This window comes from Coptis chinensis, chromosome 1 (assembly GCF_015680905.1).
Source record: "Coptis chinensis isolate HL-2020 chromosome 1, ASM1568090v1, whole genome shotgun sequence".
NCBI lineage: Eukaryota > Viridiplantae > Streptophyta > Magnoliopsida > Ranunculales > Ranunculaceae > Coptis > Coptis chinensis.
In genome coordinates this window covers 66286504-66307812 of record NC_141456.1, presented here as the reverse complement: position 1 = coordinate 66307812, position 21309 = coordinate 66286504, and the positions used below count along the sequence as shown (strand labels likewise).

Here is a 21309-nt window from a genome sequence, read left to right as displayed (position 1 = left end):
TTGTGGTTCTTTTGATGTTAGTTAATTTAGCAAGTGAAGTGTTTGATCATTGATAGAAGCTTTCAAAAAAGTTTCAAAAGGCGTTCGATAAAATGCTTGTAAGTGATTTGTATTGAGTTTTTACCGATTCGTGTTCAATTGGAAATCCTAAATCTAACAATCAATACATCTACAAGCGTGGATCTTTAGCTCAAATGGCCAAGCACTTTGGAGATATCCAAAGGTGATGGTGGTTCGATTCTACCAAGATCCTCTAAAATTTTAACGTTAATCAAACAATGATTGTTCATTTTTTACTGTTGAACATGTATTGTTCATATCTGTTTTGGGTATAAACATTTATTGTTCATATCTGCTTTGGGTTCATATTTTTTTGTTGGTATGAACACATATTGTTCATGTTTTTTTTAAGTAGGTATGAACAATCAACGTTCATATCTATTTTGGGTATGAACATTTATTGCACTAGGTGAAAATAAGTCTCTTTTGACTGGCAAGACCCATCAAAAAACACTATTTTTGACTGACATTGCCCGTCATAAGGCCCATCAAAAAATTTGCAGTCGTTTTTTTTCTTGACGGTTAGTTACCATCAATAATTTTAAATTTATTTGACGGGTGGTGAACGTCATTAATAAATAGAATTGTTGACGGACTAAAACCATCAAACTTTGCTATTTCACTAGTCAAATTTGTCTGATTTTAATTGAATTTGGGATGCAAATTTGAAAATTATTGATGGTCTGCTATGTTAATTTTCTGTATACATAAATTTTATTGACGGTCTATATCCGTCGTTTTTCTAAGCATTAATGTTTTTTTAAAAAGAAATTCTTATAATCTAAATTTCATATCCATTTTTCCTGCAAAAATTAAACTATCCAACTCAAATTAACATTCTACCAAAATACAATAGATTCTTTCATCAAAACACCAAAATATTATAGCAAAGTACATTACATGAGTTTTAGTATACTCCATATACAACCATACATCTTCATGTGTATGCAAAACCAACTAGGTTGCACAAAAAAGGCGAAACTACTAAAATGCACAAAAAAAAGTTCACCAACTCACATCAAATTGGCTCCACAAAAGGCATAGGCCATGTGATTGTATCTCTAATTGAAATGTCGCCAAATGTTTCTTCCCCAACATATAACTCAGTTGTGTAATCAAAGATAGATATCGTCAATTGTTATGTTATAAGAGTCGGCAGATGGTACGTCATTAGACACGCTTCCAAGTGCAACGGTTCTTTTCCTGAAGTTCTTTAGAAGGCATCGTGTGGATGGTGGAACATATGACACTTCATCAAGAACACGTGATTGTCTTCTTACCTACAATGAACTCTTATGAGATATGCTTTATCCATTATAATTGAAAAAAAAAAAAAAAGTGAATTTAAAGGAGAACTGCAGAACAAATCCAAGAAGAGTTAGTAGACACCCGTCCAATCTTATATGCAAAATAACATGGTGGAGTATCAAGAACTGCATGAAAGCAACTAGTAACCAGAAATTAAAATAACAGGACACTTAACTATATATGCCTTTTATTGTCAGCGGTTCACATTATCGCATAACAGTACACCACAGGTCACTGCAGACTTTCATTTTGAATTTAATAAAGCAATGAAAACATATACCTAGCATGGATGCTTAAAACACAAACAATTAGTGAAAAATAAAGATATTATGTGAACAACCAGGAGTTTCCTCCTTTGTCTTCAATTGCATAGTCACCCCTCATTATAGAAAGTAATTGATATGAGCAGAAATGAGAATACTCCGTGCATATACAATACACCACAGTCCATAGCAACATCTCACATAACCCACCGCCAGGAACACAAAAAACCTCATATGTTACTTTAAAAAAAGGAACGCTCCACTAACCAACCATAAAGCATATTTATAAGGTACTAGTAGAAAATGCTAAGCCGGCGAAAGGTAGCAAAACCTTATATTTATTAGAAGAATATAAGTTAATATAAACACATAATATCTTAGTCTTAGTAGCTAAGTAATATGTCTCAGGAACAGCATACTGCTAGTCCTGTTTGGGCATATCCCCTAACCAGTTATATCATATCCAAGCCAACATTGACGTGAAATTGTAAACCAAGGAATGTAAACAAAGAGATGGCACTTTCACCCTACTAGCACTCTCACCACTATACATCACGGGTAATGATTAATTCTTTTTGCTTGATTAAGGAAAATAAACAAAGCTAAACATTCGCCAAGAATAACAATAAAGTAAGAAAAAGGTTAAGTCTATTAAAGTTTCTCTAAGGCGCTACAACAAATTAGCCAATATGCATTAAGTAACCATTTAGAAACATAGAGAAAAACAGAGTTAATGAGTTATATATAATGTGGAGATCTTGTTCTTTTGTTCTACTGATCCAGGCATATAAAACTATCTTTAGGAGGCCTGCCACCTAATGCAAATGATCAGAATCCTGGTCCAGATGTACATGATTTGTCCCCTAATGTGAATATGTAGGACAGTGTGGTAAATCGTGAAGGTATGCCTCCTGATGTTGCACATTTCAACCATTCAGACATGGGAAACAATGTGCCAAATGCTGGAGATTTTAACAACATGAATACGGGAGGTATGCCACATAGAGATGCTAGGCCAAATGCTGGATATGCCAACGGTTTTCCTGCTGCAGGATACAGGGATGCTTCTAAGTCCTAACAGAGCAACAGTGGAGGTCCTAGCCCTGATTTGAAGAGAAGGTACCAAAACAACTACTCACCTAACACATTGGGGGACATGCCAAGACGAAAGTAAATAATTACCTGACTACAACTGGTCCTCATAAGGTGTCTTTAAATCAATTTGGAAGCAAAAAAAGTTATTGATATAAGTTTGATATTAAGTTTAGTCATAAGGGTAGTAATGGCCAGGAACCTCTGGAAGAACTAGACCACATTATGCGAAAATGGATTACTATAAAATAGCAAGAACTATGCATTTTCCTAACACCATCCTACTACTTTTGACCAAGTTCTGACTTTGGAATAAATTCGTCAACATCTACATGTGGTAGTTCTCTAGTTTGACTGCTGAATCAACATGCTAATGTTTTTCTGTGTTGTTTTGTTATTTTTTCAGTACTTGATTCAACAATGCAACTTTAGCAGGACTTGTCCTCTCTCCAGTCTGAGTTGGACAAGATTCTTTACTTGCTAAAGATTGCAGACCCAATAGGGGAAGCTGCTAAAAAAATATACTTGAACGTAAAAACATGTGTGTTAAATGATGTTGAGGTAGCCACTTCTGGCATCACTAAACTCTTTCCAAGAGAACGAAACAAAAAATCTGGTTCAGGAAAGCTCACAAATGACTCCACTCGTCAAGAAGGTACTCATGAGGGTACCACCCAAGCTGTTACAGTTGCTGAAGTTGAAAACAATGTTACTGATTCAACTGAAAGCAAAGGTCCTACTTACACTGCAGAAAACCTCAATGGCTCGGGGATATTCATGACACTCAGAAGAAAGAAATCAAACAAGAAGCAGCGCCTTCGAATGTGGACCATTCAGATCAGTTTGTGGACTACAAAGACAGGAAGGATGCTTTGGGTTTTACCGTCTCTATACAAGTAGAATCAGGGATTGAAGCTGCAGCTCCTGGTCTATGCATGCCTTTGTCTATGGACAATGGAAATAATACGCATTTCACTAGGGACATTGACACCTATGCATGGATGTAACGTCTGACGTACTACATTCCATTTTGGCCCACAAAATGTTCCCTTTGACGGGGCAATGCAGCTTTCTAGGTTTTCACACCATCTACATTTGAGGTGGCAAGAGCGTACACTTTTTCTTAACTAAATAATAATGCATTTACAGACAGGTCACTTCGGCTTTCCAAGCCAAATGGACTTCCTTGCGAACAAAATTTCGAAGACTGAGCAAATCCCCCAAACTTTCACGATATATGCTAAGTTTCAAAGATGGACATTCAAAATGTATGTGTGTTCACTGTATGTGCCTACATTTCCCAAGGTACTGCACTCAATACCTTACATGATAAATAGGTCGCAGAAGAATGGAGGATGGATGTCAGGCTTGGGAAAACACCTAGTAGCAGGCCAGAGATAAACATTGATAAATTTGGATTCAAGATAGGCCATTGATAAGTTTATTCCAAATAATCAGATCACAGCCATATCACTACTGATGTATGACTAATACCTCCACACAAAACAACTAGTACTAACTAAATTTGGAGCAGATATAATAGACTGAACAAGTTAAAGGAACTTGAAGGATGTCAAAACATGACTGAGTATAACTAATTCAGCAAGAACTACCACATAGCACAATGTATTATTCATGTGTGCACCCAACAAATAGTCTATTTCCATTTTCTAAACAATAAAACCTAGTCGATAGTCCAAACTCCAAACATATAATAGTATTATTTCTTCTTCCATACGAGACATAATATAAACAATAGAAGAAACAAATAGTAGTGTTGAGATCAGCTTTGCTGACTCTATACTAAAATCGTGTAGGCTATATAGCACGATATATATTACTACATGTATAAAGAAATGTTGCACTAAGTCATCTTTCATTACCTGTAGAGAAGTATTTTCAAACTCTGGTGCATAACCCTCTAACTTTTCCTCAAGAATTTTACATGCCCTCGTCTCTTCATCATGACATTGCATCACTAGTTTGACATTTTCATCTGTAATTTCATGTTTTCTCTTTTCTTCTTCAACAATTTTGATGTAAAGAGCGGAGGCATGTACAACAGTCTTTGTAACACCAGTTCCTAGTCCTCGAACGCGACCCTTGCCATCACGACCAATGACCTAACCATAAGACAAAATGATTACATTCAACAAAGGACGACATTTAACACATACATCATCTGAAAAGTTTTAGAGTATACTAGATAGATGTCTACTCTAACATGACCATTATCTAAATATATATACCTTTGCCACAGGATCATTATCCAAATCTTTCTCTCCCAAGTAGGGGTCAAGGCTCACAAGCCGCTTGATTTCATCCTAGGAACAAAATTTATAGTCATATATACAAATTTTTCCACCATGAAATTAAGAGCTAAAGTTAAAGAACAATAAAATAATAAGAATTCCAATTACCAGACTTGGTCTCAATTCAAGAAAAGGACATGATCCGTCCTTACTTGTATGTGTGGCCACAAACACATGCGTTCTTGTGACCGTACCATCTAGGATTTCCTTAATCTAAAAAGAAAACAAACTCTTGAGCATATAACAATATTCTGGTAAATCCAGAAGTTGTTAGTAACAATAGAAAATACCAGTTCCTCTTCGATTCTAGCATATCCAAGTATACCAGATGTGTGTGGCAACTTCATGTGCTCCCTAGATAATTTGCCCTTTTCTCGCTTAATTTTCTGTCAGTCGAACAAATTTCTATAAAGCTTTCCCAATCTTCTTTTTTTGTACGCTTTGGTATGTTTTCCATACGCTCAGAATTGGTTGAATATTGATCATAAACCTTGCGAAGTCTGTGTTTCCAATTTTTCCAAGATATGTTGGCTTTTAGTAAAACACTAACTCGGCGAGTAGGTGAAAGATCATAAACATCCTTCAATATAAAACAAGAAAAGATAAAAATAGCTTAAAACTTGTTAACAAAAGAGAGGACTAAACTCTTGAAATTAGGCAAAAACAGATAGAAACACTTAGAATTTTCAAGTGGTATTACAAATTGCTAAGACTATATGCTAAAACCAACACTTCGAATTTTTAATAGTGAACCAACACTTAGAATTACAAGAGGCAGTGGGTAAGGTGGATAAATTCTATGGGAATATGGCTTCAAGTGCTTTATAGTCTTCCAAGCATTTTCAAGTGTCTTTGCTTCATGGCGGGAATATGGCTCTTAACATGCTTAGGAGACCTGAGTAGTCCCAAGAAAGTGAAGGGCCCCTAGACAAGTTTAGTACTCGCTCTGTCAGGGAAATGAAGTTCAAAAACAGAGAACAAAAATTTATTACTCTCCCTCAGATGGAAACAGTGGAGAATATAGCAAGCAGTAGCTGCTCATTCATTGAATGGAGATACAGTTAAAGTGGGTAATGTAAGAAGACAAGGTTAGAAGAAACAGTGCAATCTTAACTTTTTCCGCTCTTTATCAACTCATTTCGTTCTATATATAATGGGGTACTTGCTTTCTAAGTGAAGAAACAAATCATTTGTGCTGGCCAAATAGCTTTTTTCTTCTTTGTCTGAAAATTAGATATTCTTTAAAGTTCTGACTTAGAACTCAAAAAATACATGCCAACAATCTGATTGCACTTTACAAAATCAAGATCTTGTAGTTTGGTTTTCAAACTTCTCTTCATTTTTTCATTCGTAGTCTGTCACCGACAAATACCTTAGCTCAAACCAAAACTTGCTTTCGGGACGTAAGAATGCTTTCTTCTCGGCCAAAAGCCAAAATCCTAAAAGACACAACGTGTGTTCTCTCGTCATGGGTTGGCGTGGGTTGTTGTGCGAGGAGATTGGGATGGCATTGATGTAATCCCAAGACGAATGAATAATAGTAGTGTTACATTTACAAGTACCCTCAGATAGGAGCAGTGCCCTTTACATGAAGGGCACATTGTCACCTTTACTGGGTGAACTTCAGTTCCTGGAGGCATTAGTCATAGGTGGAATGAAACAAATTGGAGGAAGCATTCCTGAGACTTTGTCAAAGCAAGTCCACCTCACTCAACTTGTCCTTGAGGAAAACATTCTTGAAGGATCCATACCTTCAAGTCTAGGTCAGTTGGCTTCACTTAAGACCCTCTCATTAGGTGGTAACTATTTGGAAGGATATATTCCTTCAAGTTTAGGGAACTTGACATTTATTGATCTCTCAAATAACCAATTTTCAAGATAGATATCGAGTTCACTATGAAGCCATAACCAACTAACCAAAAAGTTAAGAAAATTTGACTAATAAGGCATTGTGTGTTTCGCAATTATAAACCACCAAAAATTTCAGTGCTTCAGCGTATGTTGATACACAATTATTCGATAACCCATATCACAGAACACTCTAACTAGACTCCGATCCTTGAGCGGTTTTTATTTTTTTCACTCTCAGTGTAGTCTAGCTTGCCTAGTATTTGCTCGAATCCTAGTATCCATCAGATAGTGTTCATGGGTAAGGTTATATATGAAATAACCTTCATTCAGAATGATGATGCTAAGGAGGGAGTACACAAGCAGAAGGAAATAAAGGTCAGTAAGTAGGAAAATAGAGAAACGGGGGTTCAAAATCTAAACACTAATGGGACGTTACAAGGATCATTGGGGGGATGGGCTGCAGCACTACGCAACGACACAGGTGAAGTTATACCAGCCAACAATGGCTCATTAGTTGAACTGCGAGCAGTGGCACATGGTATGGGCATGGCATTGAGACATGGCAGCAAGGAAATTATAGTATAAACTGATTCCTTGGCAGTAGATGCATTCAACACAGAAGAATGTGTTTAGAAATGTAATTAGAGGGGAAAAAAATAAAAATAAAATAAGAGTATAATGTACTTACTGTTACTCTCTTAAAAACGTGTTTCTTGATATCATCTGGCATAGTAGGCTAGTCAGCGTAAGTAGGTGCACAATACATTTTAGCCATTTTGCTTATAAAGGTGACAAATTGAGTAGAACCAGGACCAACAAGTAGCCCATTATAATTGAATCGAACTTGCTTCTTTAGACCTAAAGATTTCGATATATTATATTACACAACAAAGCAAAAGCAATAACAACTAAACATTTATGAAAAAAATCAATATCATAAAGTCACCTGTATGTTGTTCTTCGCTTTCATGTTGTTCCTCGATTTCTTCGGAGTCACTAGGTTCAGAGTCAAGTTGATAGTCACTAGGTTGATCAGATCCGGTTTGCGACATAACTTATTCAAATCTAAATAATTAGTTCACCAAATTCTAGACATAATATAAGTAATGAATTCACCAAACGCAAACTGATTTCAAACAAGAACATCAAACCATTCAAGATTAGATATATTCAAAAAGCTCGACTTACACAAAATAGAAATAAAATGCAATATATAAGTGTCACACCAAATTAGCAGACACACCAAATCAGCAGACATGCCAAATCAGCAGACACAAAATAATTTTAAAAAAAAATGCAATATCCAAATCAGCAGACACACGCCAAAAAAGAGTTACAATTGTGTGCACTAATCTGATTTCGCTTTACTATCCACTAAACTTCAACACCATTAATATCACCCATTAAAGCAGATGCTAAACCATCTAAGTTTGCCATTGCTTCAAAGACTAAGGGGTCTTCATAAACATCCACATCATGGTTCAATCTCTTAGGAGCATGCAAGACGACATGCCAATTATCTCTACTAAGATCCTTGCGCGCAATAGAAAACTTGAGCGGCTTCAGAAGCAAGAATGAATGGTTCATCATCCTCATTGGTATTTCTTTGGCACCTTCTCAAATTAACATATACCAGATTTGTATCTGGATCAACAACGCATCCATTTCTTTTATCTTTAATACACACCCAATCACAAAAGAACACTACTTGTTTAAACTTATGGTAATCTAGCTCAAGTATCTTCCTAATGATTCCATAATAAGTGGCTTCATCTTCCACTAAATTTTTGTCTTTGGCACTTGCTCTGAAATTAGTAAAAGCCTTCATTGAGACGCCACTATTTTAGGTTGTTGAGTTCGCTTCTGAATCATACGTAAAAAAAACATATCCATTTATTGCGTAGGAATTATATGACTTTGCAATAAAGGATGGCCCATCAGCAAGCATCTTGAATTTAGACTCTTTTTCTTTCTCAAGTTGTTTCCTTAGCCAAGGAATATACTCCATCTCCTTTTCTGATGATGCAATGACCCTACGACTTTTACCTCTAGATTTGAAGCTTTGGAGGCATGTCTCGTACTTCCTGTAATTGTAAACAATGTACATTTATTATTAAAAATGTAGAGACATAATAAATGAAACCAACGCAGCGTATCTAATTTTACCTTTCCCACTCAACATTTTTACTTGACTTTCTCAAAACCCATTTATGCGTGCTTCTTTGGTATTGCAAACTTCGAAAAGCAAGTAGTCCTTCCCCTTTTTATCAATAGGGTAGCCACACTCAGTTTTATCATCCAAGGCAGCCTTTTCTTCTTGCTTATGTATTTCACTTTTGCTTGACGGGATGTATTCCATGCAGTATTTCATTGCTTCATCCATAAGGTATTGTTCAGCAATACACCCTTCTGGAAATTTTGGGTTCCCTACGTACAATTTGTATGTTTTCATCATCATGTGGTGTGTAATTAATCAATGTAAATTTATACAAAAAACTAATGAATAACAAAATTGTTTCAGAAGTAACACTAACCTCTCAAATGGATACATCCAATGATATCTAACTGGTCCGCAAATTTGAGCCTCTTCCGCCAAATGCAAAACAAGGTGTGGCATGGACACAAAAAAAGATGGTGGGAAATACTTTTCAAACACACATAGTGACTCCACAACACGCTGTCCCATTTTTTCAAGTTCAACACGACAAATAACCTTCGAACACAAGACATTAAAGAACAAAGAAAATTTGTCGAATAGCTGCACACAATGGCTTATGTTTCTTGAACGCATGCATCAACAACACCGGCAATAGGTGCTGTAACAGGATGTGATAATCATGTGAGTTTAGACTCTTCAATTGAAAATCATCCAAGTTCACATTATGTTTCCAATTTGCACTATATCCGATTGGAACCTTCAATTGGTGCAAAGTTCTACAAATCAAGGACCTCTCAAAACGGGAAAGACAATAAGGAGCCTTAGCATACGATAACCTCCCATTAATTTTCACAGGCCACAACTTTTTGATCTTCATAGCCTTCAGATCTTTACATGATGTCATACCATCCTTCGACTTACTAGTGTTCATGATTAAAGAGAAGAGATTATCTGCAACATTTTTTTCAACGTGCATCACGTCTACATTATGTGGAATAGGAATATGCTGTAGTAAATGTGAGAAGAGTATTAGTATATGCAAAATATAATTACAATACTAGTAACTAGTAGCAGAGCATGCTTGAGATAAACGACTGGTCAACTAGTCTTGCTTCAACCATTTACTTTAATATCAAAAGAGCATAATACAGAAACAAGAAGGGTGAGGCCTAAAGACAGAGACTTGGCATTGCTAGCCTAAATACCTACAAGTCTGATCAACTACCAATTGGTGAGGCCAACAATAAGGAAATAGATATGGAGGTACTACCAGAAAATCCAAAGGGAAGGTGATATTTTCTTTTTTTAGCGGCAGCAAGAAATCTAAGGATGGTACCGACAACAAGAAAAAGCCTAAAAACAGGAAGAAGTTCAAGGATATGGTGGCAGGAAGAAAAAGTTCATGGATGCGGTCAACAATAAATTACATTGCTATTACATAGAACATTGAAAAGAAAGGGTAATAAATACCTCCCAGTAATCCAGTTTAAAGAAGATGGAATCCTTTAACCAACCAGTCAACTTAACCTCGTTTGAACCCCTCTTCCTCTTTTTACCGTTCACCTTACCATATACATAAGGAATTTTGCTCATTTTCTGCTTCACTACTGAACCAACCAAACGACGAGGATGCTCTCCATGTTCTTCCTTCCTATTAAATTGGGATTTCTGTGTTCTGAAAGGATGGTTTTTGTTTTTTAGAAAGTTCCTACACCCCATGTAAGAAAATTTCTTCCCATTTGTTAACCATTTCAACTCTATCCCTTCACTACAAACTGGGCAAGCGTACCTTCCTACTGTTCTACGTCTTGAAACATGACCATATGCTGGAAGATCGTGAATAGTCCATAATAAAATTGCTCTCATGTTGAAAGTCTTCTTACTGCAAGAATCATAAGTTTCAGCCCCCTTGGACCACAAGTTTCTGAGTTCTTCAATAAGCGGCTACAAATAAACATGAATTTCATCTCCTAGATTATTTGGAATCAATAGTGTTAACATTACAAACTTTTTGCGCATGCACAAAGATGGAGGAAGATTGTATGGGACGATCATTACAGGCCAACAACTATGAATGCTATTGTTATTACCAAATGGATTAAATCCATCTGTTACAAGTCCTAATCAAACATTACGTGGCTCAGCAGCGAAATCGCTCCACCGATAATTAACAGACTTCCAACAAGAAAAATCTACTGGGTGCCACATATGACTTTGGTTTGGAACTGATTTTGCATGCCATGTCATATTCTCAGCAAGCCACGGCACACTATACATCTTCTGTAACCTTTCTGTTAAAGGAAAATATCTTAGCTTCTTCATTGGCAAAGGTTTAGCCCTTGGCTTGGATTCATCAGCTGGCTTCCATCTGCTCGCACCACATGTGGGACAACTAACTCTATTTTTATTATCCTTCCCCCAGTATAAAATACAATCATTTGGACATGCATGGATAACCTCACACTTCATACGCAATGCCTTTATCATACTTTTAGCACTATCCGTTTTAACAACCAATGTAGTCTTATCCGACAGAATCCTCTTTAAGAATCCCAGTAACTGTGTGAAACTATTATTGGACCACCGATGTCTAGACTTCATCCCCAATAGCTCAATTGTCGTTGACAACTTTGAATGTTCACCTTCACACGAAGGATACAAGGGTTGTAATGCATCTTCCATCAATTTCTTGTACCAAACATCCTCATGTATATTGATTTGAATATCATCTAGCGAAATATCACCATTAGGAGCATCATCTTCATCTTGATTCTCATCCGCCTCATCCACCTCATCCAGACATGCATCCAAGTCATTAAGTTGACTATGCCCAAATGTATCGTTCACCATCTCCACCATTCTTGGAAGCTTCTCTTCATTACCGACACAAGTTGAGGTACTAGCAACACTAGCATTGACATTTTTTCTAGAAGAACACTCTCCATGTTGAACCCATGATGTGTAAGAGCTTGTTATACCCTTATGAATCAAATGGTAAAAAATATCTTCAGCGGATCTCTTCTCTTGGTTACCGCAGTCAACACAAGGACAGCAATACCAATCAATTTTTTTTCTCAAACTATTTTGGGTAAATTTAATGAATGAACGAGCACCTTCAATGTATTTCGTAGATAACGTCGGTGCCTTCATCCATGCCTTGCTTGGCACTTTCGTAGACATCTTTTACAACAACAAAAAATCAGTACAAATGCCACTTGCATATCAAATAAAGTGTCATACTAACTAATTAATACGACTTGCAGCACACACGCACAAACGAGTAATATTACATCACCAAGAACATACTAATTAAATTAAACTAGTGGTAGTGGTAGTGAAATCCATATAATCAGAAATTTCATGAGTCGATATGCAACTAAATTGTTTTACTATGTTTATGGCACCCCCCACTCATTCTAAATTCGTAGTTCTGCCCTTACATTAGACAATCACCACACGAATAAAATTTTCGACAAACCAACACCCTCACCATGTTGAAGAAAGCATAGTTTATAAAATAAAAAAAATTGTTAGAATTGATGGACAACACCCTCAACACGACAAACCAACATCTTCACCAAGAAGTGCATCCAATTAAAGGATGAAAACTTCCATTACTCAGTAAAACGAATGGTGAAAACTCACAATTTTAACAACAATAATTTACTCAAAAATTTTGATAAAGCAATAAAAGGTCACAACGTTATACAATATTAATTCGCAGTAACAATAGCATATCAATAACAACGATAATGATATGTGTTTCATTTCTTAAAACAAAGAAGTCTTTTTAAACAAAGAGAAAAAAAACACAAACCTTTAGGAGATGCAAACTAACTAAAATTCGATCAAAACTAGTTGTAGTAGTGTATATGCAAAATGACCAATTTAAAAAGTTAGAGTTTTGACGCAACCCATTTTAAGAATGGGAAAAAAAACAAGGGTTATGATACCTAGATAACTAGAGTAGTAGAACGTATCTTCTCCATCAATCTCTCCCTTATTGAATTAACAAGCCACAATGATGTTTGGTATTCCTCCTTATAGTTCGTCTACCAATAGCAATGGCACTAGTAAGTTTCGTGTATATTCATTATGTTTCTTTCTTAGCTTGTGTTACTTTGTTTCTTGATATTGTACATGCACGTATTAGGTTCAACTTCATAATGCCTGGTTTTATTTCTTTTTGTGTATTTTTGCATATGTTATTTTGACAGCAGTGTTGGTGCAATCATCACCAACTACCGGTGACATTGTTTTTCAATATCCTACTGCGCCAACAATTAACCAATTAAGTTAATGCCATTCCAGCCAACATCTATATATTAATTTATTTTGTTTTTCCCCTCTATTCAGACTGAGAATATATATTTACTTGTATCACATAACTTTATTTAAACATGTCGTACGGTCGTGCATTGTGTCACATAATAAGTTCATCAATTTCGTACTGTACTTAGATTGTTATTTCACAATCATATCATTGGTGTTACAGTACATGGAAAAATATATGGCTTTCTATTCTTTGAATCCAAAAATAAAACTTTACTGTGTCACACCTAACAATTTAGAATATGAATTTCATATTATAGTTATATATTTTACCATTGTTAGATGTAAATTAGAAGAGTCCTATGAGTTTTAGAGAATGGGCGGATTATGACTTTCAAAGGGTAGAACACATACTTGAAAACTGACTTCACGGAAGGCGACTAGGCAAGGCTATCCAATTGATTATTTACAAGCTCAAACTCAAGTTCCTAGGTAACATGGGACTATCTTACACCTCTTAAAGTCTCAATGTCTCACATGGAAAGTTTGCTAATGCTAATGCCAATGTGCAATATACTCCTCCTCAATGCCAGGGCAGAAGGCATTCGGCCCTCCCCCTCCATGTGAGGCTAGAGCTACCATTGCAAATGCCAATTCAATTGTTTTTCTTTTTTGACCCAACCATCTTTTGTTCACCTGCTCTGATACCATGTGAACAAACCCATAGGTAAAACTCATCCTTGAAAACCGGCTTGCAAGGTGAGGGTGCCCAAGTGTTTACTTTCATGCCCAAACTCAAGTTCCTAGGTGATGTTGCACTATCTTAACACTATCATGATTAACTACTCGACTAACAATGGAATCTTTCTGAAGACAACTAGAAAATGAAAGAGTTTTTGTCAGGATTGTTCTGTTTTCATCAGTATGCAAAGAACTTAACAATTTAACTAGCAGTAACATGAAAGACGCTGTGATGTTATCTAATAGACGTGTATCTTACTTACAGCCCCCATTATTTGAAACATTAGTTAATACACCAGCTACATAGCTAGTTAATTACTATACCTAAGAAATCATAGGACTCCATAGTCATTGGGGAAGAAAGGACAAATGTACTTTTTTAACAGCCAATGCATGATTTTAAAATGATCAAGCTAGTCTGCTCTCCACTAGAGTGAATTGGACATTGACAAACACATATTCTGCCACTCTACAACATACAAGTACAATCTTCTATAAAAATAAACAACTACATACTAACTGCTACAAGATACAGCAAGTACTGATTGCAAACCCTCAGCAACTCCAATAAATTTCATGAGAAAGATGCATCATCCCAATATACTAATTAAAGAAAAAGTAACATCTTTTCTTAATAAAAGAAACAAACCGGTGAAATTGAAGCTTGCTGAATTTGTTAGCTTTGGCGGAAGTTGTTTGAAGTTGTTGTAGAGATGAAATTGTTAGCTTTGGCGAAACAAGGTAATGAAATTATCCGCGAGACTTGCAAATGGAACCTTGAAGTAGCTGCTGCTTGTGAGGTATGGAAGGAGATTGTATATGACGGTGAGTTTTTGGTTTTGAGTTCTAACCAAATAGAAACCGAAAGAGAGAAAATTGGAAAAGAGCAAAAATTTTGGGTGGAAGGTATTCACGCTTCGACTAGGATTTCGGGGAAAATTTTCTTGACAAGCGTGGACCATCAATTTTTTGTTTGAGGGTTATGGACCATCAATTTAATAAAATGTCCGTCAAATATATTCTTGACTATTAGTACCGGTCAATTCCTCTCCGGGCCAGGAGTCAAAAAAATCATGTTTTCACCTAGTGTTGTTCATATATGTTTTGGGTATGAACAATCAATGTTCATATCTGTTTTGGGTTTATGTTTTTTTTTAAGTAGGTATGAACAATCAATCTTCATATCTGTTTTGGGTTCATGTTTTTTTTTGGTATGAACACGGATTGTTCATACCTAAAAGAAGGTATGAACAATCAATGTCCATATATGTTTTGGGTATGAACATTTATTGTTCATATCTGTTTTGTTCATAGTTCAATAGGTATGAACACTCATTGTTCATAGCTAATGTTCATAATTGGGGGTATAAACAATGATTCTCCATATCTGTTTTGGGTATGAACAGTTATTGTTCATATCTATTTTGGGTTCATATTTTCATAGCCACAATCAATGTTCATAGCTGATGTTCAACATGGATAGGTATGAACAATCAATATTCATACGTATTGTGGGTATGAATAATCAATGTTCATAACTGGATCAGTGTTCATACATGGATAGGTATGAACAATGCTTGTTCATAGCTCAAATACATAGCTCAAATAGTTATGAACACTCATTATTCATAGCTAATGTTCATAATTGGGAGTATGAACAATCATTGTTCATACCTATTGTGGGTATGAACAATCAATGTTCATAACCGGATTGTTTCGGTTGGGTCGAGCCGTTTTTTTTTTCAGGGGTATACTTGACCTTTCATCTACCCGAGTCATTGTTATTTCACGTCAAGGGTAAACTTGAACTTTCATCCACCCGGTCCTTGTGAGTGATTAAAAAAAAAATTCCTCTAGAGTTCCTTTTTCAACCAATTTGTCCTCTAGAGTCGCTCCCTGTACCAACAAAGAAAGTGAGAAAAGAGAATTGCCTTCACAAAAGAAATTAAGCTGGGGAGAATCCATTAGAGAGTTAGAAACAAATCTGGGGATGGATGTTCTAAATTAGCATGATCTTCCTTCTCCGAAATAGAAAAACAAAAGTATAGACAGAGAAAATATCTTTGAGGTGCAACTACAATGATGGCTATAAGGATTTAAGTTCCATTGTAAAAGAGAAAGACCTTGGCAACTATGAAGGTTTCATTATGAAAGAGAAAAACCTGGCCGACTAAAATTTGGGTTTCTTAGATTTAGAGTACTTTTGCTAGACCACTTTGACCAATGAGAAAGCATTAAAATATTTTACCAAATAATTAAAGCTAAATGCCCAAAGCAGTAAAGCCCATAGGAAAAACTAAACCCAATATGAGTAGAAGCCACAAACTGTCACAACTACGGCTGTCAATGGGTTTGGATAACCCGATAACCGACCCAAATCAAACCGATAAAAAATGGTTTAGGTTTTGGTAATTTGGTTTGTCCTCTGCCAAACCGAAACCGAACCGAACCAAAAAGATATTGATTTGGTTTCGGGTTTGCTCTCTACCGAACCGATAAGATAGTATTTTAGTAATATTTATGATTAATTTTGTATATATTTATGTGGTTGAAATTAATTGATTTAATTTAGGATTTAAATGATTTTATAGTTTTCAGTTCGGGTCGGTTCAGTTTCGGTTTGCAATATATCTTATCGGTTCGATTTGGTTTCGGATGAAATATAATATTATTTGTTCGGTTTGGTTTCGGGTTTCTAATTTTCTTATTGGTTCAGGATCAGATTTTCTAGAACCCAACCCAAACCGATCCACTGACAACCCTACTCACAACTCACCTTACCGATGAAATATTTTGGAATATCACGATATTTACATCAATGTACCGATATTTCAATAGTTGGGAACCTCATCTTGGACCCATTTAACTTCGTATCTGCCATAAATATCAGAAAATAACATATCCGATATTTTACCCTAGCACGAAAGTTTGTACAATGGGTGGAATACAACTGGTCCGGCCTTCGGTATGGTCACCAATTCGACTCCCCTTACAGCCATTGCCTACAAATGCTCCTAAAAAATATCTAACACCCTGTAGTGGCATGATGTAGCAAGATTGGAGTAAGTCCGCATTGTAGGGGATAGGAGGCAGCATAAGCAGGGACAATGAGGAGCAACGAATCAAGGCCGCGGAACCCTAGTCCACGAGGCGGCAGGTGTACGGTCGGTAAGAGGGTCGTAGGATGAACAGACAGATGGGTGGTCGAGATGAGAAGGGGGAGAATATAAAAAGGAGAAGATGATGAGAAAAGAGGGGGCCACTAGGGTGAAAAAAAGGAGAGAAGAGTGAGAAAGAGAGGAAAAAGAAAGAGAAAGGAGGAGTTTGAGAAAAGAAAGTTTTAGGGTATATACATTTGGCGCCGTCTGTAGGGACTAGAGAAAAGCAACTTAGAAATGGCACCAAAGAAAGTCGTGGGTAGGCCAAATAAGGTTAGGGTTCATGAGCCGACACAGGAAGCGGTGATTGAGGAAGGGGAAGAACTAGAAGAAGGGCGAGCAGCGTAAGAAGCACGCCTGATGCGAGAAGAGATCGAAAGGCTGAGAGAGGAAAACGATGAGCTACGAAGAAAGAGAAAGAAGACGGAGGAGGAGGCTGGGGAAGAGCTAAGTGAGGAGTCTGAAAATGAGGGATCTGAAGACGAGGAGGAACCCAGACGGAACCTAGTAGAAAACCCGGTAGCGGGATTGACAATGGAGCAAGTCCAAGAAATGATAGACAATGATAGGGAGGCAAACCGGCGGTAGACGAAGGAGCGTGTGGGGGCAGCCAGTCAGGTGGTGGTGGGGTTGAATCGCAACCCATTAGCAGATGACATATGGGCTTCAGAGGTTCCAAAGCAGTTTGCCCAGCCGAGGTTCGAGAGGTACGACGGCAAAGGAGATCCAGCAGACCACATTCATCATTTTAGGCAACAGATGCCACTCTGGCAGGAGTCTCGGTATGATGGTCTGGGATGTATGATGTTCCCGGCTAGCCTTAAAGGAGGGGCATCGGATTGGTACTACAGATTGCCAGCGGGGAGCATCAAGAATTTCCAGGAATTTGAGTAGGCATTCATAGATCACATCATACATCAGAAAAAGCGGGTGGTAGACATCGCGGCTCTGTTCAATGTGCCACAAAGGTCCGCGGAATCAGTTAGGGAGTTTTTATGTCGGTTCAAGGCAGAGACACTGAAAGTTGAAAATCTGGATGAGAGGACAGCAGTGATAGCCTTTGAGAGAAACTTGCACCCGGGGACAGGAGTGCACCAATCCGTAGCCAAGAATGAGATCGCAACGTTACATTAGCTGTATCCATGAGTGGAAAAGTATATAAGGTATGAAGACTCTATGCAAAAGGAATCCAAGAGGTCAGGGAAGGTCGTGTTGTCTTTGGAGAAGGAACGGGAACACCAGAAAGCGGGGACGTCGGAAAAAGAAAGTGGGAGATATCGCAGGTATGGAGCACGAGCAGAGGGAAGCCAGGAAGGAGTCCGAAGGAAGTACAGGGAAAGGAAGCCATACCGCGAGATGGAACAGACTCCATTGAACAAACCACTCAGTGAGATCTTTCCCTTAATAAAGAGTTTGCCAGGGTATGAAGGACCGCGAAGCATGCCAATAGAAATACCTGAGAAACCCTTCTGTACATATCATCAGATAAGGAATCATGAGACGAATAACTGTTACGCCCTAAAATGGTTGGTTCAGAGAATGGTAGATAAAGGGAGGATGGGAGAATTTGTGAAAGACACCGGGAATGAGGAGTGCAAGCCACCGCAGGGAAGAATACTAGGAACCATCAATGTGATTTACAGCGGGGAGGTTCTGAGTCATAACGTTCATAGAGATAAGATACGGCGGACCGCGAGCATCCAACAAATTAATGAGAGAATAGATAGGCCACGGCAGAGAGAGGTGGCGGCGGCAGAAAAAGATAGAATCGTGTTTAGCAGCATGGACATACGGGCAGTGGACTCACCACATGAAGATGTGTTGGTCATTACAGTGGCAATGGGAAACTACATGGTGAAAAGGGTGTTAATTGATTATGGAAGTTCAGTAGATCTGTTGTTCAGAGGTGCTTTGGAGGAAATGGGAGTCGATCCTAAGCAGCTGCGTCCTTCGCGAACTAATTTATATGGATTTAATGGAAGTATGACAGAGCCCATGGGGGAACTCTTATTGCCTGACAACAACAGGATAACGATCTTCGCCGGTTCATGGTGGTAGATTCGGCTTCGCAATATAATGCAATCTTGGGAAGGCGGAGGATTCACGAGATGAAGGCGGTCCCATCAACGTATTATTAGGTAATACGGTTCTCCACCCCTACTGGCATGTACGAGGTTTACGGTGATTAGGTAACTGCCAAGAACAGTCATTGGGGAACTGTGAAGCGGTTGATTAGCGGATCAGAAGGAGAGACTTCCAACCCCAGGAAGAGGCCAGCATAGCAATTACAGTGCAACTCCAGGGAGAGGGAGGATGGGACATCGGCGGATACAAAGACGATCGATGAGATAGGATTGGTGAATATTAGGATAGGGGAAGAGGAGAAGTTCACGTCTATAGGATCCAGTTTGCCCGAAGAATGGAGGGATAAGTTGATACAGTTCTTGTCAGATAATAGGGATGTCTTCACTTGGACTATAGAGGATGTTACTGGGTTGGACGCAGAGTTCGCATGTCACCACTTACATATGAAAGAGGACGCCAAACCTGTGAGGCAAAAGATGCGCAGCATTAGGCCAAAATACGCCGAGGGGATCCGGGAAGAGGTTGCTAGATTGAAGGGGGCGGGAATAATCCGAGATATGGAGTTCATGGACTAGTTATCTAACATAGTCGCGGTACCAAAAAAGAATGGAAAAATACGTATGTGCGTGGATTTTAATGATGTAAATCTAGAGTGCCCGAAGGACAGTTATCCCATGCCACGAGTAGATGAGTTGGTGGACAGAACGGTCGGGTTCAAGATATTTTCCTTCATGGATGCATAGATGGGGTATAATCAGGTCGCGATGTATGGGCCAGATCAGGAGAAGACATCATTTGTGGTGGAGGGCAGTACTTACTGCTATACAAGGATGCCCTTTGGTTTGAAAAATGCAAGGGCAACATTCCAGCAGTTGGGGGAGAAAATGTTTGAAAGCAAGATTCGGAAGGGAATTGAGATTTATATAGACGACATGGTGGAGAAAAGTATGTCGGAAGAGGAACATATAGACGGGTTGAAAGAGACCTTCGGGATACTGCGTAAATACAACTTGAAGCTGAATCCTAAGAAGTGTACTTTCGGGGTGACTACGAGAAAGTTTTTGGGTTATATCGTTACACATAGAGGGATCGAGGCTAACCCCGAGCAGATAAGGTCCCTGGTAGAGATGTCATCTCCGCAGAATGTGAAGGAAGTACAGCGGTTAGCAGGAAGGGTCGCGGCCCTTAACAGATTCATTTCCAAGTCATCCGATAAATGCAGACCGCTGTACCGACTGTTAAGGAGCACACCGGATTTCGTATGGACCACGGAGTGTGAGGAGGCATTCCAAGAGTTGAAAAAATATTTGGGCAAAGCACATTTGTTGTCACGGCCCGAGACCGGGGAGAAACTGTATTTGTACTTGGGGGCCATGGAGTATGCAGTCAGCTCAATTCTGATTCGGGTGGTAGACAAGATGGAGAAGCCGGTATATTTTCAGAGCAAGACTTTGTTAGATGCAGAGACGCGATATAGTAGGATTGAGAGGTACGCCTTAGCGTTAGTTTTTTCAACCCTAAAACTGAAACCCTACTTTGAAGCGCATGTAGTGGTGGTGGTAACGAATTTGCCTCTGAGACAAGCACTGAAGACAGAAAATTCTGGTAGAATGTTGAAATGGGTAGTGATGCTAAGTTTCTATGAGATACAATATCAGATAAGAACCGCTGAAAAGGAGCAGGCGGTGGCTGAGTTTCTAGCAGAGTTTCCCGCGGAGGATCCCACGTGGGGAGAGGAAAAGGTTATGGAGCCGGAACGGGAAGGTGAGCCAGACCTCCTAGACCCGTGGGATAGGAGGAATGGGTGGAGGGTATCCGCGGATGGATCGGCTACTGATGCATGCAGCGACATAGGAGTGGTGTTGGTTACACCTGATAATAGAAGAATAGAGCAAGCCATGAAACTAGGGTTCGCGGCATCCAGCAATGAAGCGGAGTACGAAGCGGTGATCGTGGGATTGAGAATGGCCGAAGATTTGGGAGTGAAGGAGCTGACAGTATATTCTAAT

General features: G+C 38.3%; 3 protein-coding genes across 9 annotated transcripts; 1 reads left to right on the top strand and 2 right to left on the bottom strand.

Annotated features, from left to right (window-relative positions):
* Nucleotides 1–917: 917 nt before the first annotated feature.
* LOC147525005 (uncharacterized) lies at nt 918–9099 on the bottom strand. Of its 7 annotated transcripts, none has more exons than XM_086605062.1 (8): nt 9053–9099; nt 7833–8970; nt 7575–7744; nt 5326–5615; nt 5144–5248; nt 4973–5047; nt 4607–4846; nt 918–1340 (listed from the first exon to the last, which is right to left on the bottom strand). In XM_086605062.1, the coding sequence occupies exons 4-8, from the start codon at nt 5380–5382 to the stop codon at nt 1176–1178; spliced, it is 642 nt and encodes a 213-aa protein (XP_086461188.1). In that variant the 5' UTR covers nt 5383–5615; nt 7575–7744; nt 7833–8970; nt 9053–9099; the 3' UTR covers nt 918–1175. The 7 variants fall into 7 exon arrangements, with proteins under 7 accessions (XP_086461188.1, XP_086461195.1, XP_086461192.1 ...); XM_086605069.1 differs by having other exon boundaries at nt 5326–5535; XM_086605066.1 differs by lacking the exon at nt 7575–7744.
* Nucleotides 9100–9133: 34 nt separating this feature from the next.
* On the bottom strand, nt 9134–14716 carry LOC147525004 (uncharacterized). Its single transcript, XM_086605058.1, has 2 exons — nt 9421–14716; nt 9134–9313 (listed from the first exon to the last, which is right to left on the bottom strand). The coding sequence occupies exon 1, from the start codon at nt 12222–12224 to the stop codon at nt 11169–11171; it is 1056 nt and encodes a 351-aa protein (XP_086461184.1). The 5' UTR covers nt 12225–14716; the 3' UTR covers nt 9134–9313; nt 9421–11168.
* A 3675-nt stretch (nt 14717–18391) lies between these two features.
* On the top strand, nt 18392–19273 carry LOC147525003 (uncharacterized). Its single transcript, XM_086577711.1, has one exon. It carries the CDS (start codon nt 18392–18394, stop codon nt 19271–19273), a length of 882 nt encoding a protein of 293 aa, XP_086433837.1.
* Nucleotides 19274–21309: the final 2036 nt, after the last annotated feature.

Coding starts and splice junctions, on each gene's coding strand:
- LOC147525005 (XM_086605062.1), bottom strand. CDS start 5,382: ATGAAGTTGCCACACACATCTGGTATACTTGGATATGCTAGAATCGAA. Junction 5,048..5,143: donor TTGAATTGAGACCAAGTCTG/GTAATTGGAATT, acceptor TTTTGTTCCTAG/GATGAAATCAAGCGGCTTGT. Junction 4,847..4,972: donor ATAATGATCCTGTGGCAAAG/GTATATATATTT, acceptor TCTTATGGTTAG/GTCATTGGTCGTGATGGCAA.
- LOC147525004 (XM_086605058.1), bottom strand. CDS start 12,224: ATGTCTACGAAAGTGCCAAGCAAGGCATGGATGAAGGCACCGACGTTA.
- LOC147525003 (XM_086577711.1), top strand. CDS start 18,392: ATGCAAAAGGAATCCAAGAGGTCAGGGAAGGTCGTGTTGTCTTTGGAG.